The sequence below is a fragment of the Gopherus evgoodei genome, chromosome 8 (assembly GCF_007399415.2).
Source record: "Gopherus evgoodei ecotype Sinaloan lineage chromosome 8, rGopEvg1_v1.p, whole genome shotgun sequence".
In the NCBI taxonomy this organism is placed as follows: Eukaryota; Metazoa; Chordata; order Testudines; family Testudinidae; genus Gopherus; species Gopherus evgoodei.
Window position 1 is genome coordinate 30,722,402 of NC_044329.1, and position 22,201 is coordinate 30,744,602.

The 22,201-nt window shown below is 42.6% G+C and overlaps 1 protein-coding gene across 1 annotated transcript in view; it reads right to left on the reverse strand.

Moving 5' to 3' along the window:
• Positions 1-22,201, reverse strand: part of SLIT3 (slit guidance ligand 3) — an 811,508-nt gene that overhangs the window by 763,551 nt on the left and 25,756 nt on the right. The window contains exons 2-3 of the mRNA XM_030572932.1: positions 6,656-6,727; positions 2,003-2,074 (exon numbers count right to left, since the gene is read on the reverse strand). Coding sequence (XP_030428792.1) covers positions 2,003-2,074; positions 6,656-6,727 — 144 coding nt within the window. The remainder of the gene's footprint in view (positions 1-2,002; positions 2,075-6,655; positions 6,728-22,201) is intronic.

The following is a 22,201-nucleotide window of genomic DNA, read 5'->3' on the forward strand; positions in this document are numbered from 1 at the left end:
TCCTAAAAGCAAGGAAAGATACAGCATATGTATGATATAGAGTATACAGCATGTAAGAGGGCAACTTGAGAGTTTACAGAGAGAAAATTTAAGGGAGGTATTCAGGTATCACATACTGTATGTACTTGTTCATAAGCCAAATATTTTTGGTAAAAAAGTGACTCAAAGAGCGGGGGTCAGCTTATAAACGGGTCTACACCTAAATTTGATTATTTTAAACTCTATGGAATCACTGAATTGAATATCTAATACACTGTCATTTTGTTTACCTGGAGCGTCTACAGGCATGGAGCCCCTCAGCTCCTTGTGGCCGCAGTTCGCCATTCCCAGCCAATGGGAGCTGGGGGAAGTGGCATAAACAAAACGTCTCAACCTGCTAGCGGTTTACCCTGATGGGCCTGGAGCCAAAGTTTTCCAACCCCTGAAATCTAAGGTCGGCTTATGAAAGGGTCATACAGTTTTTGCTATTCTTACCTATCCATTTTGGGGGGGCGGCTTATAAACGAACAGGCTAATGAATAAATATATACGGTACTTTTGCAGTTACTAGTAGAAGAATTCCATTTTTTATTTCTGGTTTCACACAGACGAAAACATACAACATAAAGAGAAGATCAGCTTCCTGGTTATGCTCATCCCTTTAAGTATCGTCCTAGTATTTTTCCCAAATGCTCCTTTTAGGCAGATGAGGAATTATTTAAAGAAATAAACAAATAGTGGGGGAAGAGGGGAGAAGGAAGTTATTCCATTAAAGCACATAGAATGGATGTAAAACTTCAAGACTTAGTGCTGACATTTTCTTTCTAGAAGAACAAACTTTAGCTAAAACAATCATCATTTAGTGTGTCAGGTTATGCATTTATTATTTTGTAAGTAACTATCTGCCACTTCCCAGACATTTCCATGAACACAACATACAAAATCACCACCTTTGTATCCTTAACAGTGTTTTATATTTCAAGATCTGTTTTTCTAAGGAGCAGATTACAGTCTCAGCGTGAATATTAACTACATCATTTCAATTTCAAGCACAGTTTTGTAACCAAAAGACAAGCTATACATTTCTCTTATAAGAGTGAATCCTGAGTTGTCAAAAGATAAGTCAATGGGTAAAAAAGCAACTCACTTGTCAATATTTAAGGCAAGGACTCAGTTCCTTTAGCACAGCAGACTTCTTTGTTCTACGTGTGTACACAAAATTAACTACTCTCCATGCCAATTTTGACAGAGGTGTTTTCCCACTCTATGCACTGTTATACAACAGCAGACCCACTCAACCAAAAAAAATTATATTGGGGTTACCTTCATGCATAGAATTCTACACAGACCCTGTTATATACCATAATACATGACCAGTGGCCTTGTAAATGATGGATTTAAGATTATCTAAATCTTTTAGATCCATTTTACTTAAATCACTAACAAAAGCAGCAAACCAAGGGCCTTATTTTCTACTCAAAGTCCAATTTTAGAGCTCTGGGACTCTACCAATATCAGTGCCATTAAATGAGTATAAAGCAAACGTAGCTGTATAGATAATCTGACACAAGGAGTTCTATTCTAATATGCAAGTGCAGGGCATTTATACTATGGCAATTCCCAACAGTGCTGGCTATTAAGACAACCCACCACCACTAATCTAATTAGATTAGAGAAGTCATCCTGAGAACATCAGAAAACAAAGTGAGATAAAATTTAGACCTGACTAACTTTGTCTCAGTGGTTAGCTATAATATAAATTATTTATTGGTGGTTACAGTTTTCTTAACAAAATATTGTTAATATAATTTTGAATTATAATAAATCATGGATACCAAGGTTTTAATCTAAAACTCATCTCTGTTTTAAACTATTCTTAACTCTAATTTATGTCAAGTGTTTTGTTCATTCTAGCCACATTATTTCTATAAGTCATTATATAAACACAATAAAAAGGATGCAGAAAATAAGGCAGAAAATCTTTAGTTCTTGAAGTCAACATGTATGCAAAAAACATACTTACAACCGTTCGAGTTGCTTTAGATCCTGAAATGCTCCACGCTCTATCATACTGATTTGATTTTCTTCCAAATGCCTATAATTAAAGAAATACCAGTTGACAATGATAATTTAATAGAATGCCTTGTACAGACAATATTATATTCTCCAACTTCTCTACACGCTGCTTGATTTAAAGTGCTATTCACAGCAACACCAATGACCATGATAGTGACAGACTGGTGAAAGCCCCCTCTACAGAATGGCAGTGTTTTTCTCATGATCACTTCTACCACTATCAGAAGATAAAATTTACAGTCCAAAATACATATATCACTGATAGTTTTTGCATGGATGTAAACTGCATCCTACCAGAGCTAGTAACCACATTATTGGCTTTTAGTTTTTATAGCCAAAACCCATTAAAATCTTGCAATTAGTTTCTTATAGGCCTGATTCTGCCCCCTTTGTACTTGACTCTTCGCACTTCCAATCATTTTAATTTTATTCAGTGTAAGTAAGGCTGGAAAACCATAGTCAACATCAGAAGATTAATGCAGGGCAAATAATCTAGACAAAGCATTAAGTGATAAAGTGCATGCACGTAAGCATCTGCATGGGATTTCAGACTCCTTCGGAAGTTACTGAGCAGTTCCTATTCAGTGAGACTTCCCCAAGGGTGCCGGAGTGCCTGCTGTCTATGACCACTGAAGACAGTCAGTCTGCATCACAGGGAATGGGAAAAGCTACCAAGGGAAGTGCTCAGGCAATCTGTCCCTGTTCCACATGCTTGTCTCTCATTTCCTCCCATGAGACAGGGCATAGGTGGGGATGAATCAGCTGAAGAGATTGGAGGCAAGTAGAAATGCCTGGAATAGTCTATATTTACCATTATGTGGAATCCCACTGAAATCCTGAAATTTATCACTGAGTGTTGTGCTGGGGGTGGGGGGCGGGCAGACTAACTGACAGGTAAGTGAAGCCCCAACTCCACATATGATCTGCAGTGCTGTGACACATGGCCCAGGCACTTGGATTAGCTAGGGGATGGGGAGACAAGAGAAGAGGGCTTCTCCAAGCCTCATGGAGCTGACTGGCTAGAGGGCTGCCAGGGAATCCTGCCTATATTTCCTACCACCATATTTCATGCCACTCCCCTTGGCTTGAAGTGGTTTTCTTCATATACCGGGTTTACAGTTTGGCTCAATGGCTCTCAGCACCCCCATGATACACATTTTTCCAGTGCCATTGCCTGCCACCAGCTCCTTCCCAATTGGAGGACGGAATTGCCATTGGAGAAGGGACTGTGTGGGCAGACAGGGCACAAGTGGCTGTTGCAGGGGCACAGCATGCCAACAATCTGAGCTCAGGACTGCGGGGCAGGCCCATGGAGCAGTTGGTCTCTGTGATCATTATGAGCTTGCACCACATGTGATTATCAGCCAGAGCCCACAGGAAAGGCAGCACCTTGATCGGTGACTGATGGACTGGATGCTAGGGGCATTTGGCCTGTGTTTGCTGGTCAGTGTGATTGATAGTCACTGAGAAAGATGTTGAAGTGCATGCTGGGTGAATTCCTGCCTCTCCAAAGTGTTGTTCCGGGGGGGGGGGGGCAGGGGGAGTCTCCACTCCAAGTAGTTTGAATCCAACTACGCACACACACACACACACACACATATGTAACATAGATTATGCCAGATTTTAACTGTATTTAACATAATAACTCATATGGTACAATTTACCTGATATTTTGTACAGTACACAAAGCATAGCAGTCAGTAAAAGAAACATTTACCAACAGTCACACTACCATGTCAATAAATGTTATTTTCACAAGGACCCCCACAGAAATAGTGAGAGCTGGGATAGCAGTCTAATCTGCAGGTGAAGTCAACAAAGCAGGGAAGTAAGTCTTCTAATAAATTTGACCTTTTTTTTAATTTAGTTGTAGAATAGTTATAAGAGTTTATGCCATATGTTTTGAAGGAACAGTGGAAGATATTTGTATTTTCATCACAATCATATTTAAGCATCTGCCCATTAATTCACAATGTTAGAAAGTTCATGCACTTTTTATCTCCTAGCATCCTGTAGGACTTTAAGGACTAAGATAATTGTACAAAAGGTGGTGTAAAAGTAGTGTGTTTGCTGCAGAGGGCAAGTGGGTGAAATAGGAAGATTTTCCCTCACTTTCACTTTTAACTTACCTAAACCTACAGTTCTCACAGGTGCTTATTTGGGGAAAGAGAGAGTGGGAAAGCCACCTCTGACCCTCTCTTTTGTGCAATGCTAAGCACAAGTGGTTTTTGTTACTGGTCACTTTATAGGGCTTTAGCTTGAGGGCAATAAACTAGCTTATAGACTTCTTGTGAGCTAAATGGGACACAATATGGAATTGCTGTTCTCTCATTAGTTTGGGACACAGGGAATTATACAATGCCCAGCCAACAGGAGCTGGGTACTGAATTTTTCTCTACATAATACATTAACAAAAAGAACAAGAGTACTTGTGGTACCTTAGAGACTAATAAATTTATTTGAGCATAAGCTTTCATGGGCTGCAGCCCACTTCTTCGGATACTGTAGCCCACGAAAGCTTATGCTCAAATAAATTTGTTAGTCTCTAAGGTGCCACAGGTACTCCTGTTCTTTTTGCGGATATAGACTAACACGGCTGCTACTCTGAAACCTGTCATAATACATTAACGTTACCTTTTTGTGTAAAGGCTACACAGGCATTTCTGTCATATTACAGATTTTCCAAGAAAAAAAAATCAGCAAGCCAGTTAAAGAAAACCAAATATGAACTCACTAGTAAGACTGGTATGGTTATTAATACCGCTCAACTCCAGTTGCAACTTTGCAGTGCCACAGTGCCACTATAATCTGTGATTCATATAGCGCCCAATCTAAACCTAATCGAGACTAAGGCTATGTCTACACTGCTGTGCCACTATAAGGTATGCCATGTAGCTGCATCTCACATCCCAACCAACAAAAGTTTTAATGACAAAAGAGCAGTTTAAACGTAGCATAAAATCAATGGTAATCTTACTATTTAATCAATAGTCATTGGGAAAGGCCCATACAAGTTGTCTTCAAACTTCACTGAACCACTTTGACTAACTTCTGCAACAATTTGTGGCTTATATACCTCCCCTCCATTATTTATGTTTTACTAAGACATGGACCACAAACTATTGGCATTTGCATTAGTGACTACACATGCAAATACTGGATTCACACCTCCGTTTCGGCAAAGCTCTGATCTGGACAAGAACTTCACTATCTGACTGCAAAAGTTTTATTAATCCGAAATTTATCCAGATTATCTGGATTTAGCTCTGCAAATCTGATTGGGAAATCTTGGGGAAAAAAATAGTGTCCATTAGATTTTAAGTGCTTCCCAGCTATCCTGAAAAGTTTGGAAATATTCGGGGGTGGGGGGGGAGGAGCAGGGAATGTGGCAGGAAGGACTTTAGGTTCAGGATTTCATTACTTCTCTTTGGTCCCAGCCAGAGCCATAGATCTAACAAACTGACAATTTACTATACTTTTTCAAAGTCCAAAGTTGAATGGCAAGGGCACTTTTCTCACTCTCATCCAATTATACTTCATTGCTGTGTGATTCCTCTACTAAGTTCTCTCCAGTTATGCACACTTCCATCTCATCCGAAGTGTATGTATATCTCCCAGTAATCCAACTACGTCAGCAGCAGTGACATGTTGGTTTTGAAAACTCAAATCACCAACATTTGTACTTTTAGATCTTGCTGCCCAATTTATTTCTTCTCCAGAAATCAATATTTGTGAATAATTACACTATAAATCCTTTGTAGCAAACTTAAATGAAAGCAAATTAAGTTAATGGTGATAATTTAAAAGTTTCACATCAGGCAAAATAGAACACTGGCCTTCTGTAACAGTTCAGTCTTAATATGGAGCTATGGAAAATAATTTCTACCCCTTCGACTGATCATTTCTTTTCAGGAATATGATTGGACCCGCAGCTGCTACAAGTGACAGCAGTGATTATTGTTTTTAACCATTTACATTCAGCCAGGAAGTATGGACTGTTTCCTTTAGGTGTGACCTTTACAACTGTCAACTATTTCTTAGTCAACTCAAAGTTACATGGCAGCTGCCCTGTGTTGTGTATGGGAATACACCCGAAACCATCCCAGAATGGAAAGAGCCATTTAACAGTGGTTTAAGAGTGATAAATTGGTTTAACTGAAGTACAATTCACTCTACAGTGCAAAAAGAAAAGTTTTAATCACAATGTTGATTAAAAATCAAGCAGAAAAACACCAACAAAATATAAACTCCAAATAATTTAAAATCAGTGTTCTGTTGTACTAAGGCACGGCATCATAACCCAAGATTATGAGTTCAATACTTGAGGGGGCCATTTGGGGATTGGTCCTGCTTTGAGCAGGTGGTTGGACTAGATCTCTTGAGGTCCCTTCCAACCTTAATAATCTATAAAGCTATAATTAAAGCTTTAGTTGTGGAAACTGTACAGGGTGTCTGATGTGGATGCTATTTCACAACTAGAAGATGCAAAATAATTCTACAGTACATAGAGAATCAGCAGCACACATCTTTCCAGGCACTTATTTTTGGAGGCTAATGGTGAAATGCAGCATTTTGAAGGCCAAGCTAGTTTTATACTCACAAGACACGAAGATTCTTCAGCCCAGCAAAGTCCATCTTGGTGATTCTTGAGATATTATTTCTGTCTAAGTCCCTGCAAAGAAAAGAAAACAGAAATTCATGTTCAAGCACTTTAGTAGCTGCACAAAACTCTGTTTGAAGAGAATGCAACTTGTTCACTTGGGCATTTGTTTGTCACAGAGGTTCTCAAACTGGGGGCCAGGACCCCTCAGGAGTCACGAAGTTATTACATGGGAGGTTGCAAGCTGTTAGCTTCCACCCTAAACCCTACTTTGCCTCCAGCATTTATAATGGTGTTAAATACATTAAAAAGTGTTTTTAATTTATAAGGGGTAGGTTGCACTCAGAAGCTTGCTAGGTGAAAGGGATCACCAGTACAAAAGTTTGAGAATCACTGGTTTATCAGCACTCAAAATTGTACAATTAGTTTTCCTATTAAAATCTAAAATAAGTATGAGTACATAAAATGAGCAAAGATTTACTAATACTGATGAATTTTGCTTCCCCCAGTGATGCTACTTGTAACTAAGTTTTTTGGGGGAGATGGGGAGGAAGAGAAAAGAGTGGGATTTTCAATGCACCTTAACCACATTGCACTTCAATAGGACGTGGGTGTTTAACTCCCTTAGACTGAGATTTTCTAAAGAGCTGGAGTAGTTTTAACAACGAGTCACTACACTGTACCTGACCCCACTCCAGGGATTCACTCAGTGGTTGCGTGCATTAGCCACTCTTGGTAGTGTGCTCTGTTTGACACAAAGTCAAGAAGCCACACTGTAGCTACTCTAAACACTGATCTGACTCTAGCTTTGGCAAAGTCCCATGCAGCACTTGCAGTTACTGAAAGTAGTAGCATTTAACAGGGTTAGCAGAATGGATGGTGGTGTGAGTCTTTGTACCTTTCATCTAATTGCAGTTTCATTTCTCCCAAAGCCCCTGTGGACAGTCCTGTAAAGCAAAAGCCTTAGTGTGCTCCTTGGGGCTCCTCAGACGTTCTCTCCTGCCCATCTCTCCCTGAGATGAAAGCAGAGCTGGCTACAGTTTCCCATACAGTGTTCTTTGTGGCCCTATCTGCCCTGTATTTTCATCCAGACAGGTAACGGCCTCGTACCTCTGCTTGCAAGCTACAGTAACTCCTCACTTAACGTTGTAGTTATGTTCCTAAAAATACAACTTTAAGGGAAATGATGTTAAACTAATCCAATTTTCCCATAAGATTTAATATAAATATGGGGGGTTAGGTTCCAAGAAAATTTTTGGGGGGCAAACAAAAGCATTATATACTGTACAGTACTGTGGTTGGGAAGTGCCCCTGGATTACCCCACACAGGTACAGCCCGCTGCAGGCAAGGATGCTAGGAAGCACCTTGCGCAGCAGCAGCGGCAGCTTCCCCCCAGAAGAACAGGCACCAACTTTGCCAGGGTATGCTCCAGGCCTGCCTCTTCCAGTCCCTGCTCCACGCCACTAAATTTGTTAGTCTCTAAGGTGCCACAAGTATTCCTCGTTCTTTTTGCTGATACAAACAGGAGCAGCGCCAGGGTTTTTGGCACCCAAGGCGGGGGTCCTTCCACGCTCCTGGTCATTGGCGGCAATTATGCAGCAGGGGTGTCCTTCCACGCTCCCAGTCTTCGGGGCACTTCGGTGGCGGGTCCCAGAGCGAGTGAAGGACCCGCCGCAGAATTGCCGCCGAAGACCCGGAGTGTGGAAGGATCCCCCCACTGCCGAATTGCCGCCCCCCCAAATCCTGGCACCCAGGTGACAGCCTAGGTCGCCTAAATGGAAGCGTCAGCCCTGGATACAGACTAACACGGCTACCACTCTGAACAGAATATCTTAATATACTTCATGAACAGCGTACACAATTCTCCACTGCTGTTGAGTTTTTATGAGAGAAATTAAGATAGGGATGGAGAACAGTGTCTAGATATGGTTGGTTAAATACATAAATGTTATGGGTCACTCTTTAACTCCTGCCTAGTGTGCAAGTTTCCACAATCCTAGCATATCAGGTTCTCTTAACAGGGCAACCAGATCTTTGTACTGACAGAAGTCAATTTGTGGAAGAGAAACTACAGCTTTGGGGGATCAGAATTCTCTCTAGTTTCTCCTAAGAATGTTTGCATTTTTTCATCTCAGGAGTCAAAGTATCTTCTTTTCAGTATTAATACAAGAAGAGACAAGGTGGTTGAGGTAATATCTTTTATTGCAGTGGTTCTCAACCAGGAGTCCGGGGACCCCTGGCGGGCTGCTAGCAGGTTTCATGGGATCCACCAAGCAGGACCAGTGTTAGACTTCCTGGGGCCCAGGGCAGAAAGCCCAAGTCCCACTACATGGGGCTGAAGACTGGGTCCCTAAGCCCTGCCACTTGGGGCTGAAGCAGAAGCCTAAGCAACTTAGCTTCATGGTGCCCCCTGTGGCATGGGGCCTTGGGCAATTGCCCTGCATGCTACCCACTAACAACAGCCTTGGCTTTTATATGTAGAAAACTAGTTATTGTGGCACAGGTGGGCCATGAAGTTTTTATAGCATGTTTGGGGGGCCTCAGAAAGAACAAGGTTGAGAACCCCTGTTTTATTAGACCAACTTCTAGTACAGGGGTTAGCAAATTTTTTGGCCCAAGGGCCACATCTGGGTATGGAAATTGTATAGTGGGCCATGAATGCTAATGAAATTGGGGCTGGGGTATGGGGGAGTGCGGACTTTGGGATGGGGCCAGAAATGAGGAGTTCAGGGTGCGGTAGGAGGTTCTGGGCTGGGGCAGGGGGTTGAGGTGCAGGGGGGGGAGATGAGGGCTCTAGCTGGGGGTACGGGTTCTGGGAGTCCTGGAAGGTGCTCTGGGCTGGGACCAAGGGGCTAGGAGGACGAGAGGGGCAACAGAGCTGGGCAAAGGGTTGGGCGTGGAAGGGGGTCGGGGTGCAGGCTCTGGGTGGCGCTTACCTCAAGCAGCTCCTGGAAGAAGCAGCACGTCCCATCTCCGGCTCCTACGTGGAAGCACAGCCAGACAGCCCTGCATGCTGCCCTGTATGCAGGCGCCACCGCTTCAGCTCCCACTGGCCATGGTTCCTGGCCAATGCAAGCTGAGGGGGTGGTGCTTGGGCCAGGGGCAGTGCGCAAAGTCCCTTGGCTGCCCCTATGCGTAGGAGCTGGATGGAGGACATGCTGCTACTTCTGGAAGCTGTGTGAAGCCATGACATGAGCGGAGTGGGGCAAGCCCCTGACCCTGTTCCCTGGCTGGAGAGGGGAGCTCAAGATCCAGATTAATATGTCTGAATGGCCAGATACGGCACCTGGGCCATCATTTGCCCACCCATTCTAGTATAAGAATACTCTAATATAAGAAGTAAACCGCAGGACAATCTTCAAGCCATGAAATTTTGAACTGACAGTAGGACACCTGCATCGTTTATCCTTTAGAAGGTTCAGTGGAAGTATTCTTCTAATACAAGAACTAGGGGTCACCAAATGAAATTAATAGGCAGCAGGTTTAAAACAAATAAAAGGAAGTTCTTCTTCACGCAGCGCACAGACAACTTGTGGAACTTCTTACCTGAGGAGGTTGTGAAGGCTAGGACTATAACAGAGTTTAAAAGAGAACTGGATAAATTCATGGTGGTTAAGTCCATAAATGGCTATTAGCCAGGATGGATAAGGAATGGTGTCCCTAGCCTCTGTTTGTCAGAAGACAGAGATGGATGGCAGGAGAGAGATCACTTGATCATTGCCTATTAGCTTCACTCCCTCTGGGGCACTTGGCATTGACCACTGTCAGTAGACAGATACTGGGCTAGATGGACCTTTGGTCTGACCCAGTAGGGCCGTTCTTATGTTCTTATGAGAGGAAGAAGATTAATTTAAAAGCACATATTTCAACCCAATAAAAACTGATTTCTGTGGAAAAGGTGAAATCCTATTTGAAAACTGCGTTAGATTTTAAGTTGGAGCTCAGCATATAGCCATTTAGTGACTGAGATCATGACCATAAAAGATAATGCAGGAGAAACCTCTTGCAAAATCCCTGATTAAAAACAAGTCTTTCATAGTGGAAAAAAGTTATGCTAAATTCTGGGTTAAGCTTTTTTATTATTATTATTTTTATCAATTTAAATGTTCACAGTTGTCCAAAATTATGCCGATATTAGACAATGGGGTGGGGGTCAGAATTATTTATGACAGTAGACACTGATGCTTTATAACCATTAACACAAATTGTCCACATCACATGACAAAAGATTAAAAGTAAATATCCTTAAGTCAAACTCTGATTCTCAAGCAACATTTTTCATACTTTGCGTATCTGTAACTTCAGTTAATTAATTTCTATGGACCTATTTTTTGTCAGTTTGTGTGTGTGCGTATGGAGAAATCAATGTTAACCAACATTTATCAATAAACATCTAGTCCATCCACTCCTCAACAGAAGGAAATAATATTTTAGCAGGATTTGTAATTGTTTAAGCATTACACCAGAGAGACCACACAAAATCACACATTTCTAACATGAAACCACATTCCTTGACAATCTGTGTAATGAATACTTTGTAGTGCCCAAATTATATTGACTCCAATGTCACATGTCAAAATGGTCTACTACCAAACTAAAGGAATAACCCACCTTTTAAGCAGAAATTTTGCATCATAAGCATACACAATACTCTTTGATGGAAAAATTGTACCAAATAGATTCCTGTACTAAAGCCGTTACAGTTTCACAGCAAAGCTAGGTGGTGTAATGTGACATTATTGACATGAACTGTGACCGTATAAATCATTGTTGCAACCAAGATCCTATAGTTGCACTAAATATTGTACAAGGGAGGTCTAGTAAGGTATCTATAGAAATTTGCTTGTTATGATTATGCTGTCTGTATGTGTGTATCATTTTTGTATTTGAAGTTATGAATATTGGCTATCTCAATGTGTTTGATTCTAAGTAGCCTCAGTGAAGCATTTGATCAGCTTCTTGAGAATGGGCACTTACTCAGAATAGTCCTATCAAAAAACACTTCACTGACAATGGACTTTGGGAGATGCCAATCCACATCTGAGCTTTCCTGGGAATGTTAAAACTAACATGTAACCAGTGGCATTGGCCTGCAAAAAGCTGAATCATTCATGGACATGTGACTTGCCCAGATGGCTAAAAACTCCATCTTGTTGCTGTGATTTTGCACAAAAGAACAAAGGGGTTTCCACCCACAAGAGAGAGAAAGAATATAAAAGGCCCTGGAAGCCTCTCCATTTTGTCTTCAGTTGGCTCAAGAGATGGCCTCTCCACCCCAAAGAAATGCCTGAAAGAAAGTGGGACAAAGGACCGTAACTATGGAGGTGTGAGTGATTGCTGGACCCAGGCCATAAACCACAACACTGGTCTGAAAGAGATTGGGCCCAGAGTAGGAAGGAGTCTAGCCTGTGAAAGAAGCTTATTGGGACATCTCTGAGGATGACATTTACCTGTCTTCAGTTTCCTAATGTATTAGGCTTAGACTTGCATGTTTTATTTTATTTTGCTTGGTAACTTACTTTGTTCTGTCTGTTATTACCTGGAACCACTTAAATCCTACTTTTTACATTTAATAAAATCACTTTTGCTTATTACTGAACCCAGAGTTAATAACTAATACCTAGGGGAGCAAACAGCTGGGCACATCTCTCCATCAGTGTTATAGAGGGCGGACAATTTATGAGTTTACCCTGTATACACTTTATACAGAGTAAAACGGATTAATTTGGGGTTTGGATCCCATTGGGAGCTAGATGTCTGGGTGCTAGACACAGGAGCACTTGCTAAGCCCTTTTCAGTTAAGTCTTCAGCTTTGTGGGCGTGGGTCAGACCCTGGGTCTATGTAGCAGTAGATCAGCATATCTGGCTCAACAAGACAGGTTCTGTAGGCCAAAATTGGCAGAGAAAACAGGCTCAGAGGTAGTCTCAGCACATCAGGTAACAGTCCCAAGGCGGTCTCTGTGACCGAACCCGTCACAGTGTAATGGCATAGAATCATAGGACTGGAAGGGACCTCGAGAGGTCATCTAGTCCAGTCCCCTGCACTCATGGCAGGAGTAAGTATTATCTAGACCATCCCTGTCTAACCTGCTCTTAAAAATATCCTATGATGGAGATTCCACAACCTCCCTAGGCAATTTATTCCATTGCTTAACCACCCTGACAGTTAGGAAGTTTTTCCTAATGTCCAACTTAAACCTCCCTTGCTGCAATTTAAGCCCACTGTTTCTTGCCCTATCCTCAGAGGTTAAGAACAAATTTTCTCCCTCCTCCTGGTAACAATCTTGTAACAGCATCTCATCAGTTCCATGACTACAGATGGATCAATAAAGGGTTATGATTTGGTGAGCTGTTTGCAGGAGGAAAAACGGGGTAAAGAAATCTCTGTGCTTCAAATCTGTCTCAAAGAGCAATGTCTCTGATATGGACAGGGTTTTGGAGCGGAGCCCAGAGCAGCTTTGAAGCAGTGGAGCTGCAGGTTTTTGTCTGGAGCTGGAGTGGAGCCGGAGCACAGCTCCAAAGCCCTAGATATGGAGGTTATTGACTACCAGCTTCCATCTTTCCCACTTGTGACAGAGCTGTAAAACTTCCACTCTCCTTTAGATACCAATCCACCTGGAGACGTTTCCAGCATAATTGGGTTTCTTTATCCTCTTCCTGGCTGGCCTGTGATCTTGCCTGCCAGTATGAGTGCTGGATTCGAGTGACTCTGCGATCAGAGAACTATCTGTCCCAGAAAGATGGTATTCTTTTACCTAAGTCTCAAGTAGTTATACTCTTTTTAAATTCAACCTTCTGATCACCTAATGCAAAATCAAACTGAGTACCCTGGCCTGAGTTAATTATGAGATAAGGTCAATTCCAGAACAAAAAGTATCTGCTAGTCCTCTATTCCTCAACATAAGTCCTAGTTGTCTCTCTCATATGGAAGAATAAGTTCTCAGTCTGTTGAATGAGCCTTCCCTTCCCAAGCAAATCCCCTTGGATGGCTGCAGTTCCCAAGTCTGCAAACCCAGCTTCCTCTAAGCATACACTAGTGTCCCCTTAGTGAGCTGTGTCACAAGGTAATCACTGGTAGGCCAGAATGACCTGGCCCTGACAAAAAGGGTAAGAAGTGTTAAACCAGAGATGCAGCATTTCTGAAAAAAGACATCAGTATTTATTTCACCTGCACATATTTTGCTGCCTTCACTGCTATTACCTCAGAAATTTCTCCTTGGTCAATGTGCACAAGTCTTCTTCCTTTTTCTGGCAAGCCCAAAGTCACTATACAAGACAAACCTCAGCTTGCATGACCATATTCGTACCCTTTTCCAGGTACTGCTTCTTCTCCAACTTGGTCCTATCTAGGGTTGACAGGCATCCGGTTTTTGACCAAAATACCCAGTCAAAAAGGGACCCTGGCGGCTCCGGTCAGCTCCATCAACCAGGCCACTAAAAGTCCGGTCACACCAGGAGCCAGGGGCCAAGGCAGGCTCCCTACTTGCTGGCTCTGTGCGGGTCCTGGAAGCACATGGAGCTTCCCTAGCCAACCATGTGCCTAGGGGCTGCAGGGACCTGGCAGCTGCTTTGTGGGAGCCACAGTAAGCACTGCTGGGACCCTGCACCCCCTCCTGAACCCAAACAGCCTCCCAGAGCCTGTACTCCCAGCTGGAGCCCTCACCCCCTTCCCACATCCCAACCTCCTCCCCTAACCTTGAGCTCCCTCCCAGTGAAAGTGAGTGAGGGTGAGAGAGAGCGACCGACAGAGGGAGGCAGGAAACGGAGCAAGGAGGGGGTGGGGCTTCAGAGAAGGGACCAGGCCAGGGTGGGACAGGGGTGTTCGGTTTTGTGCAGTTAGAAAGTTGACAACCCTGGTCCTGTCATCAGTGCTCTCTTCTCTGGAGCCATTTTTCCTGCACTCCTTTAACAGCACACATCTCCTCATCCCAAAGTTAGAAGAGTCTGTATTGTATAGTGACCCAGACCCCACTCAGAAGACTTTGTTAAGGACTAATAGCCAAGGCTCCCATCCCCCACGAGGACAGTGAGTACCAACAGCTGGACTGCACTCTTCCCTAGGACAGGCACAAAGTGTGGGATTCAAAAAGGGGCCCAGGCTGACTTTTAGCTGCCCTGCCACCAAGTGGAATTTACAGCACTGAGTTAGGCACCCAGGCCCCCTATACAGTGTATGGGGAGAGACAGATGCCTAAAAAGGAGATTCAGGCTTAGTGGGAAACTGCCAAAGATACCAGAAGGAAGTGCTGAGGAAAGGGGTGTGGCAAAAACCCCTCTCCTCAAAAGGGGATTCGGACCCTAACTCTGGACCAGAGGGAAGTGGCTCCCTTCCTTTGGGATTCACTGCCATAAACTCTCTCCTGGAGTTTGACACCTAAGTAAGCTCAGCCCTTTTTCCAAGACAAAATGAGAAGAGGCAGTAGAGGCAATGCCCCTCCCACATTAAGCTCAATATCCCACTGGCCAGAGCTTCCACTCTGAATGTTCGAGACTCAGGTTCAAATCCTCCTTTTACTTGATGTGAAGCAGGCAATTGAATGCTGGTCTCCGACCTCCCAGATGAGATTCCTAACCACTGTGCTATTGGGTATAAAGGGAGGGCACCACAATCACCTCCTCCAGCTGTGGTGTGTAAAGCCTGATCCAGCAGCAGGGGCGGCACTGAGGGCACTCTGCCAGTCACCGCAAGGGCGGCAGGCAGCCTGCCTGCCATGCTTGGGGCGGCAAAATGTCTAGAGCCGCCCCTGTCCAGCAGACATGCTCTACAGCCGCTTGTGAGCATGTCTACTGGATCAGACCCTGCAGGAGAGAAACACAGGGAAAATTACTGTGTTGTGAATCCCACTGGGGCTTACGCATGAATTAGGCATCAAGCTGCTCAGTGATACTGGTGCTGAGCCAGCTGTGCACATGCTGACAGCAATTTAGATGCCTAGGGGACATTTCCAGAACAAACTTAGGCACCTAGGGAGTTTAGGCTCCTAAAGGTTAGGCAAACCTAACCAAAACCCAACCAATCCCTACAGTTGCTTCCAATCCAGCTTCTCCAAGGGCTTGCATTTTTTCTGCCTTCTTCTCAAGTGACTGTTTACTCCACCACAATCTGACCTCTGCCTCCTCTCTTTGTACACAGTTTCCTGCCTATCAGCTGCCAGAGCAGAACTCGTCCTGCAGCTTTGGCTCTTTTCGCTGGGAGGAACAATCAGAATCCCCACTGCCCACATGGACCATTTAGCGCTTAGTGCCCTGACTCAGAGTCAGTCTTGTACACTCTACTGCAAAAGCAGAAGACCTTTGCAACCAATGTTATCTTTATGCAATGTAACTTTGGGATTCTTAGACTCATAGACTTTAAGCTCCAAAGGGACCATTATGATCTTCTAGTCTGACCTCCTTCACAACGCAAGTCATAGAATCTCACCCACCCACTCCTGTAACAAACCCCTGACCTACGTCTGAGCTACTGAAGTCCTCAACTTGTGGTTTAAAGACTTCAGGGTGCAGAGAATCCTTGTTACCGTATGTTGGTGATTTATCAGTTCATACACTTGAGTTTCATCACTTGCCAGGCAACAGTGCATTCTTGTCCTGCTAGATAAATTCCCCTCTGTAATTCACTGACTTTCACAGACATTGGAGCTGATTGAGTAGTCACATTACTTTTCATTTAGTTGACAAATGATTGTTTTCTTAAACAATTTGTTCATTGTTCAGCCAGGTCTACCGGAGACAAAATTAAAGATGTGCAAGCTTTTTGTAAGCAACTGTGCCCAGAAGAAACTCTCCTGGTTTCAGCTTGTTATTAATTTGGATTAGGTTCATCAACAGGATTGCAGGGGTTCATGAGCCATTCAGTTAATTTAGGCCAACCTATAATTTCAGATGGCAATTGTTTATTGCTTGCTTTCAACAGCAGCTCTTGAAACTTTGTGCTAACACAGACATTCAGGAGTGATGAACCACTGACAAAGCCAAAGAGATGGCATGAACTCCTGCTAGCCAAATCTAAATTAGTTTTTCACTGTTATCCATGGTATACAACAATATTACTTTGTATGTTAGTGATCTGCTACTGGAATTTGTGGGAAAATAGCATTTTAGGTTTCCTTTATAAAAAGCATTGTTTTAATCCATAATCGATGACTAGCATAAACAAAAAAGGAGACAGGATGCACCCCTTCCTTACACCCGTCTTGATGCTGAATGGCTTACTCAATCCATTTTCCATTTTAAATGTAGCATTTTGAGTTGGCATTGAATGCCTTCATGACGTTAATTTTGTTGGAATTTCATATTGTTCCACAATTTTCCACATTCTTTCTCCATTTACACTATCAATTGCCTTTTGAAAGTCCACAAAATTGATGGCAAGACTTCCTTGGAATTCAACTGTGTTCTTAATAATCCTTCCCAGGGTGAAAATAGCATTTGTGCCCAATCTCCCTTGTCTAAATCCAGATTGTTGTTCACATATGATGGTATCCATCTTTCCTTTCATTCTGTTCAGGAGGACTGCCGCTAATACTTTTCCTGTGACAGATAGAAGTGTTACTCCCTTCCAGTTTGAACAATTGTTTAGATCACCTTTTTTTGATAACTTGATTATGATACCAAGGGCCCATTCTTCCAGCACTTTCTCCTCCATCCATATTTTCTTGCACAGCAAACAAATGACTGATTCCACGTCTTTGTCTCCATATTCAAGCAATTCAGGATGAATGATGTCCAAAGCAGTTGCCTTGTTGTTTTTCAGCTTCTGCAACGCTTTTTTGTTGTTGTTGTTGCTGCTGTTGTTCTTTGATTTTTATCTCAGATACATCTAGATCTAATGGTTTATCATTGTTAAATTCCAGTCTTGTAATTGGTTCTGGTTGGTTTAGCACTTCTTTGAAGTGTTCCACCCATCTATTTCCTTGTTCCTCCTGTGTTTTCAAAATTTCTCCTTGTTTCCCTTTCACTGGGACACTTCTGAATTTTGATCCATATCCTGTTAACTGTTTCAGGATTGTGTAGACTGTTCTTGTATTGTTTTTTTCCCTGCTTCTTCAGCTTCACTAGGCTTACTTTCTATCCAATTTTACCTATGCATTGTTTCTTTACTGCTTTGGCAAGGTTCCTGAAAGTTTGTTTTGTTTCTTCAGTTGCATGCTGTAGTAATAGAGCCTAATAGAACAATTCAAGGCTATTTGATCTATATTTTGCTGATGATATTGCTCCTATCAATGAAGATGCCAGTGGACTATAAAAATGCACAAACCAAATAAAAGTAGTACTGAAGAAGATTGGTTTGAGATACAATGCAAAGAAATGTAAAATCATGTTAATGGGGACTATAAGAAGAGAAACTGGAGAAGGTGGACAATTTTACGGATCTTGGAAGCACCATCAGCCAAGATGGTACTAGGTCTGAGGAAATAAGAAGAATCGGGAAGGTAAATGCTGCATTTGGAAGACTCAAAAACATCTGGCACCTCAAAAACATCTCCCTCAAGACAAACTGAACACGTACAAAGCAACTGTTATCGCCATCACAACATATAGCAGTGAGACATGGGGACTTACCAAGAAAGATATGCAAAAGCTGGATGCATTTTATCACAAATGTCTAAGAAGACTATTGGGAATAACATATAGAGATAGGAAGACGAATGAAGAAGTCAGAAAAATTACTGGACAAGGCACCGTCTCACAAATAATCTACAAAAGAAGACATCTGTGGCTGAGACGTGCTGAGAATGGAAAAAGAATGCTTACCAAATACCATCCTTGATTGAAAGCCAGAAAATGCAAGAAAAAAGCGAGGAAGACTGCGAATAACATGGAAATTAATAGTTCTGAACAACATCAAGCACCTCAACATGAAATGGGAAGATTTGGAGAGACAGGCAAGGATGGCAAATGTGGATAGCCCAATGTGCAGCAAAGCATGGGATGGACTAAGGTCTAAGGTAAGGTTATAAAAAACTTGGTAGGTGACTTTAGTATCACTAGCAGGTTCCAGCTGCAAAAACCTAAACTTTAACCTCTAATCTTCATTGGCTTTCAAATATATCAGTATACTTCTGAACTGGCAAAGAAATGTACATTAGAATTTGTACACCAGTCTTTTAATGGTTATACCAAAGTACCTGTCAATGGAAATTCTTTAAATCAAGCCATTCACAGACACTTGGAAAGTTATATTGCAAGTCTAAAGAGTCTTTTACTTTATAATTAATAAGCTCTCCATGTTTTAAGCACAGATTCATGCAGAAAAACATGTGCTCATTATGGATGAATATCTCCTCAGGGCAGAAATCCTACATTTGACTGGCATTCAGGGCCAGCTACAACCCTTTTGCACCATGTTAAATTTCACCCTGCACGCACAAGAGCCCTGTTAATATTGTTTGAAGTTACATGTTCAGAGAACACTATCCCATATACTCATGACACAGGAAAGTTGGCAGTCATGAGCCAAGCTGTTCTCTCATGGTTCATAAGTAGTTCTGTTAACACTACTCACCTTTACCCACAGGAGAATAGGTTGAGGCTGTGACCCACATGAATTTTAGTAAGGCTGCTGGTTCTTATGACTCTCTGGGTTAATTAATTTTTCTTTTGGCATGGAACACATGAAGCAGGGCAGTATAAAAACACTATTAACTTTTAATATAAATGTTGTGGAAACTTTATGCAAACAGAAACAAACAAACAATGGAATGGAATGATTTCCGCTGGAACATAAACATGGATTGCAATGGCATGGAATGCATATTTTGTGTGAATACCAATAAAATAAACTCACACTGATGTTACTTTAAAGGACATTTTACCCATAAACATATCCCCCCATGCTTTAATAACTATATAATTTGATACATATTTGGTAAATATGCTGAAGAATAAGTCACACAATGTGTATACTTATTGCAAGCAGCAAAACAATGCAATTGGAGCAAGTCCTGCTCCAAAGAAAGAATTCTTCAGGATTGCTTAATCCCACATTCCTCTTTGAAGAGAATTTAGTGAATTCAAGCCAGACATGCAAGTAATATTTTAAAGTGTCTCCAAGATTCCATGATGCATGCCATAATACATCTTCCAATAGCATTAGAGCTACATACATTTTTCTATACTCCAGCACAGTTTGAACAATTTTCAGTTTACAGTTACTCTTCTGTGCCACTCAAACCCTCCAAAATGTAAGTTGTGAATCTGTTCTTACAAAAACCCCACCCTCATCTTGAGAATTATACAGGCACATCACTGGGGAGTAGACTCATTTGTCACAGTATTAAATGTGTGTGTACGCGCAAGCATCTGTGTGTATACATTTATATATATATATACACAGACACACACACACACACACACACACCCCATAATTAATTAAAGGGAACAGATTGAAGTCTTTCAGCTTCTATTCTCAATACTGCCTTGAAAACCTGATCTTGTGCAAATACACCTCTACCTCGATATAACGCTGTCCTCAGGAGCCAAAAATCTTACCACATTATAGGTGAAACCACATTATATCGAACTTGCTTTGATCCACTGGAGCGCGCAATCCCCCTCCCCCTCCCCCCCGGGAGCCCTGCTTTACCGCGTTATATCCGAGTTCGTGTTATATCAGGTTGTGTTATATCAGGTTGTGTTATATCGAGGTAGAGGTGTAATTTAACCTCTGCTTACCTCCGTAAAGTCACAGTACTTTGTGTGTGAAGGGTTAGAATTGAGGTTTAAGAAATACTTCAGATGAAATGCCATACCAATTTCTCATATTATGCAATGTTAAACAATAGTCAGGAGCAAAAGATGGTTAGACCTGGAGTACATGACTTAGGGCATGTCCACACTACAAAATTAAGTCAATCTAGCTTATATTGGAATACAGCTGCCACAGTAATTACATTGCTCATGCATGTCTACACTTCGCTCTTTGTGTCAGCGGTGCACATCCTCATCAGAGGCACTTCTACCGATTGAACTGTCCATGTGGGGTATTGTGGGATGGCTTCTGAAAGCCAGCAACAGTCAATGTAAGTCTACACTGAAGCTGTGTCAACCTAACTACATCACCTTTGACTCTACACTTCTTGTGGAGGTGGAATTATTAAGTTGGTGTAGTGGGCGAGTTAGGTAAGCAGGAGCTGCCTTCCATCGACCTAACTCTGTAGTGTAGACCAGGGCCCAGTCTTGAGTTCAGATCACTAAGCCATCTTCACACTGAACGTGTGAAATGTATACATAAAGGAGTATCTGGTACTTCTCCTGCCCCTTCACAAGCACACTTATGGTGGATGCAAAAGGCATGCTAGTTGTTAGCAGACCAATGGGAGCATACTTCCACCCATGCCTCCCATTACAACCTGTTCCAAGTCCCATTTTCTGGATGGACCCCAGTCTGTTGTAACTGGATGCAACAACTGAATCATACATGCTTCTAAACATCCTCCATCTGGGTAGTGACTGATCACTGATCAAGCTCTGAGCATCTCAGGTGCATTTCCAGATGCAGACCCCATGTCTGGACACCCTTCTGAGGCAGTGGGGCCCTGCAGTGTGTCTACCCAGACCCTGGTATCAGTGCCTAAGTCCTCCAGAGCCCCCAGCATATCCAACCCAGAGTCTGGTTTCTTAATTACACTCTTCATGGACAACGTGGCAGTAAAGCAAAGCACATGGACTTGCCCAGGAATTTAACCACAGAAACTTTCACTCTTACAAAGCAGAAGAGAGAGTTATAGACCTATGGAAAACAACAAACTCTGAAATACAAACCCCCTCAAGTCTAACCTCAACACCTAAGAGTCCTAGGTTTGGTCCAAATCCAGAGGCCAGGCAACCCTTCCAGCCTTCTTGGCTAACAGATTTCCTTTTGGCAGTGGAACAGCCCTCCTGGCTTAGAGAACATTCTTCTTTTAAAACATTATTTCACCTTTTCTGCCCAGGCACTTCTGCTTAGAGATTTCCAAATACCAGCCCCACTTCCTATTCCCCACTGGCTTCAAGGCAGAGTCATTCAAAGTCCCTGGCCCTAATAAAGGGCTTTAGAGTGCCATTTAAAGGGAGAAGGCCATAGGTTCCCCCCTACCCTCCTGGCCCTCCTCTTCCTCTCTCAGGGCTCCCATTGCCGCTATTACCCGAGCAGCCTGACTCCCCTGGCCCAGGAGCCTCTAAATCTAACCCCTCCTAATCTGAGTAGCATCGCAACCTGGTACAAACCTAAGTAGTCTGGCGACCCCTTGGGCCAGGTCACAATGCAATTCACAAAATTTGGCCAAAAGTGGCACAGTGTCCTGGTGCAGGAGGTTGTCCTGGCTGGACCTCCAGCTCTGCAGACTGTGGTCCTAATGACAGCAAACCATTAGTAGGACAGAGCCACTGACTCAGTGTTGATGGTCCTTGATTGCTTTCCCTCAACTTCCCAAACATAGCCTCTCCACTGGATGTTAAGTTTCTACTACAAAAATCAATTCTTGAAGCCACACTGAAATTACATTAAGATGGAGGTTAACACACAACATGGCGGTCACAAAACCACAACAACAATTCATAACCCA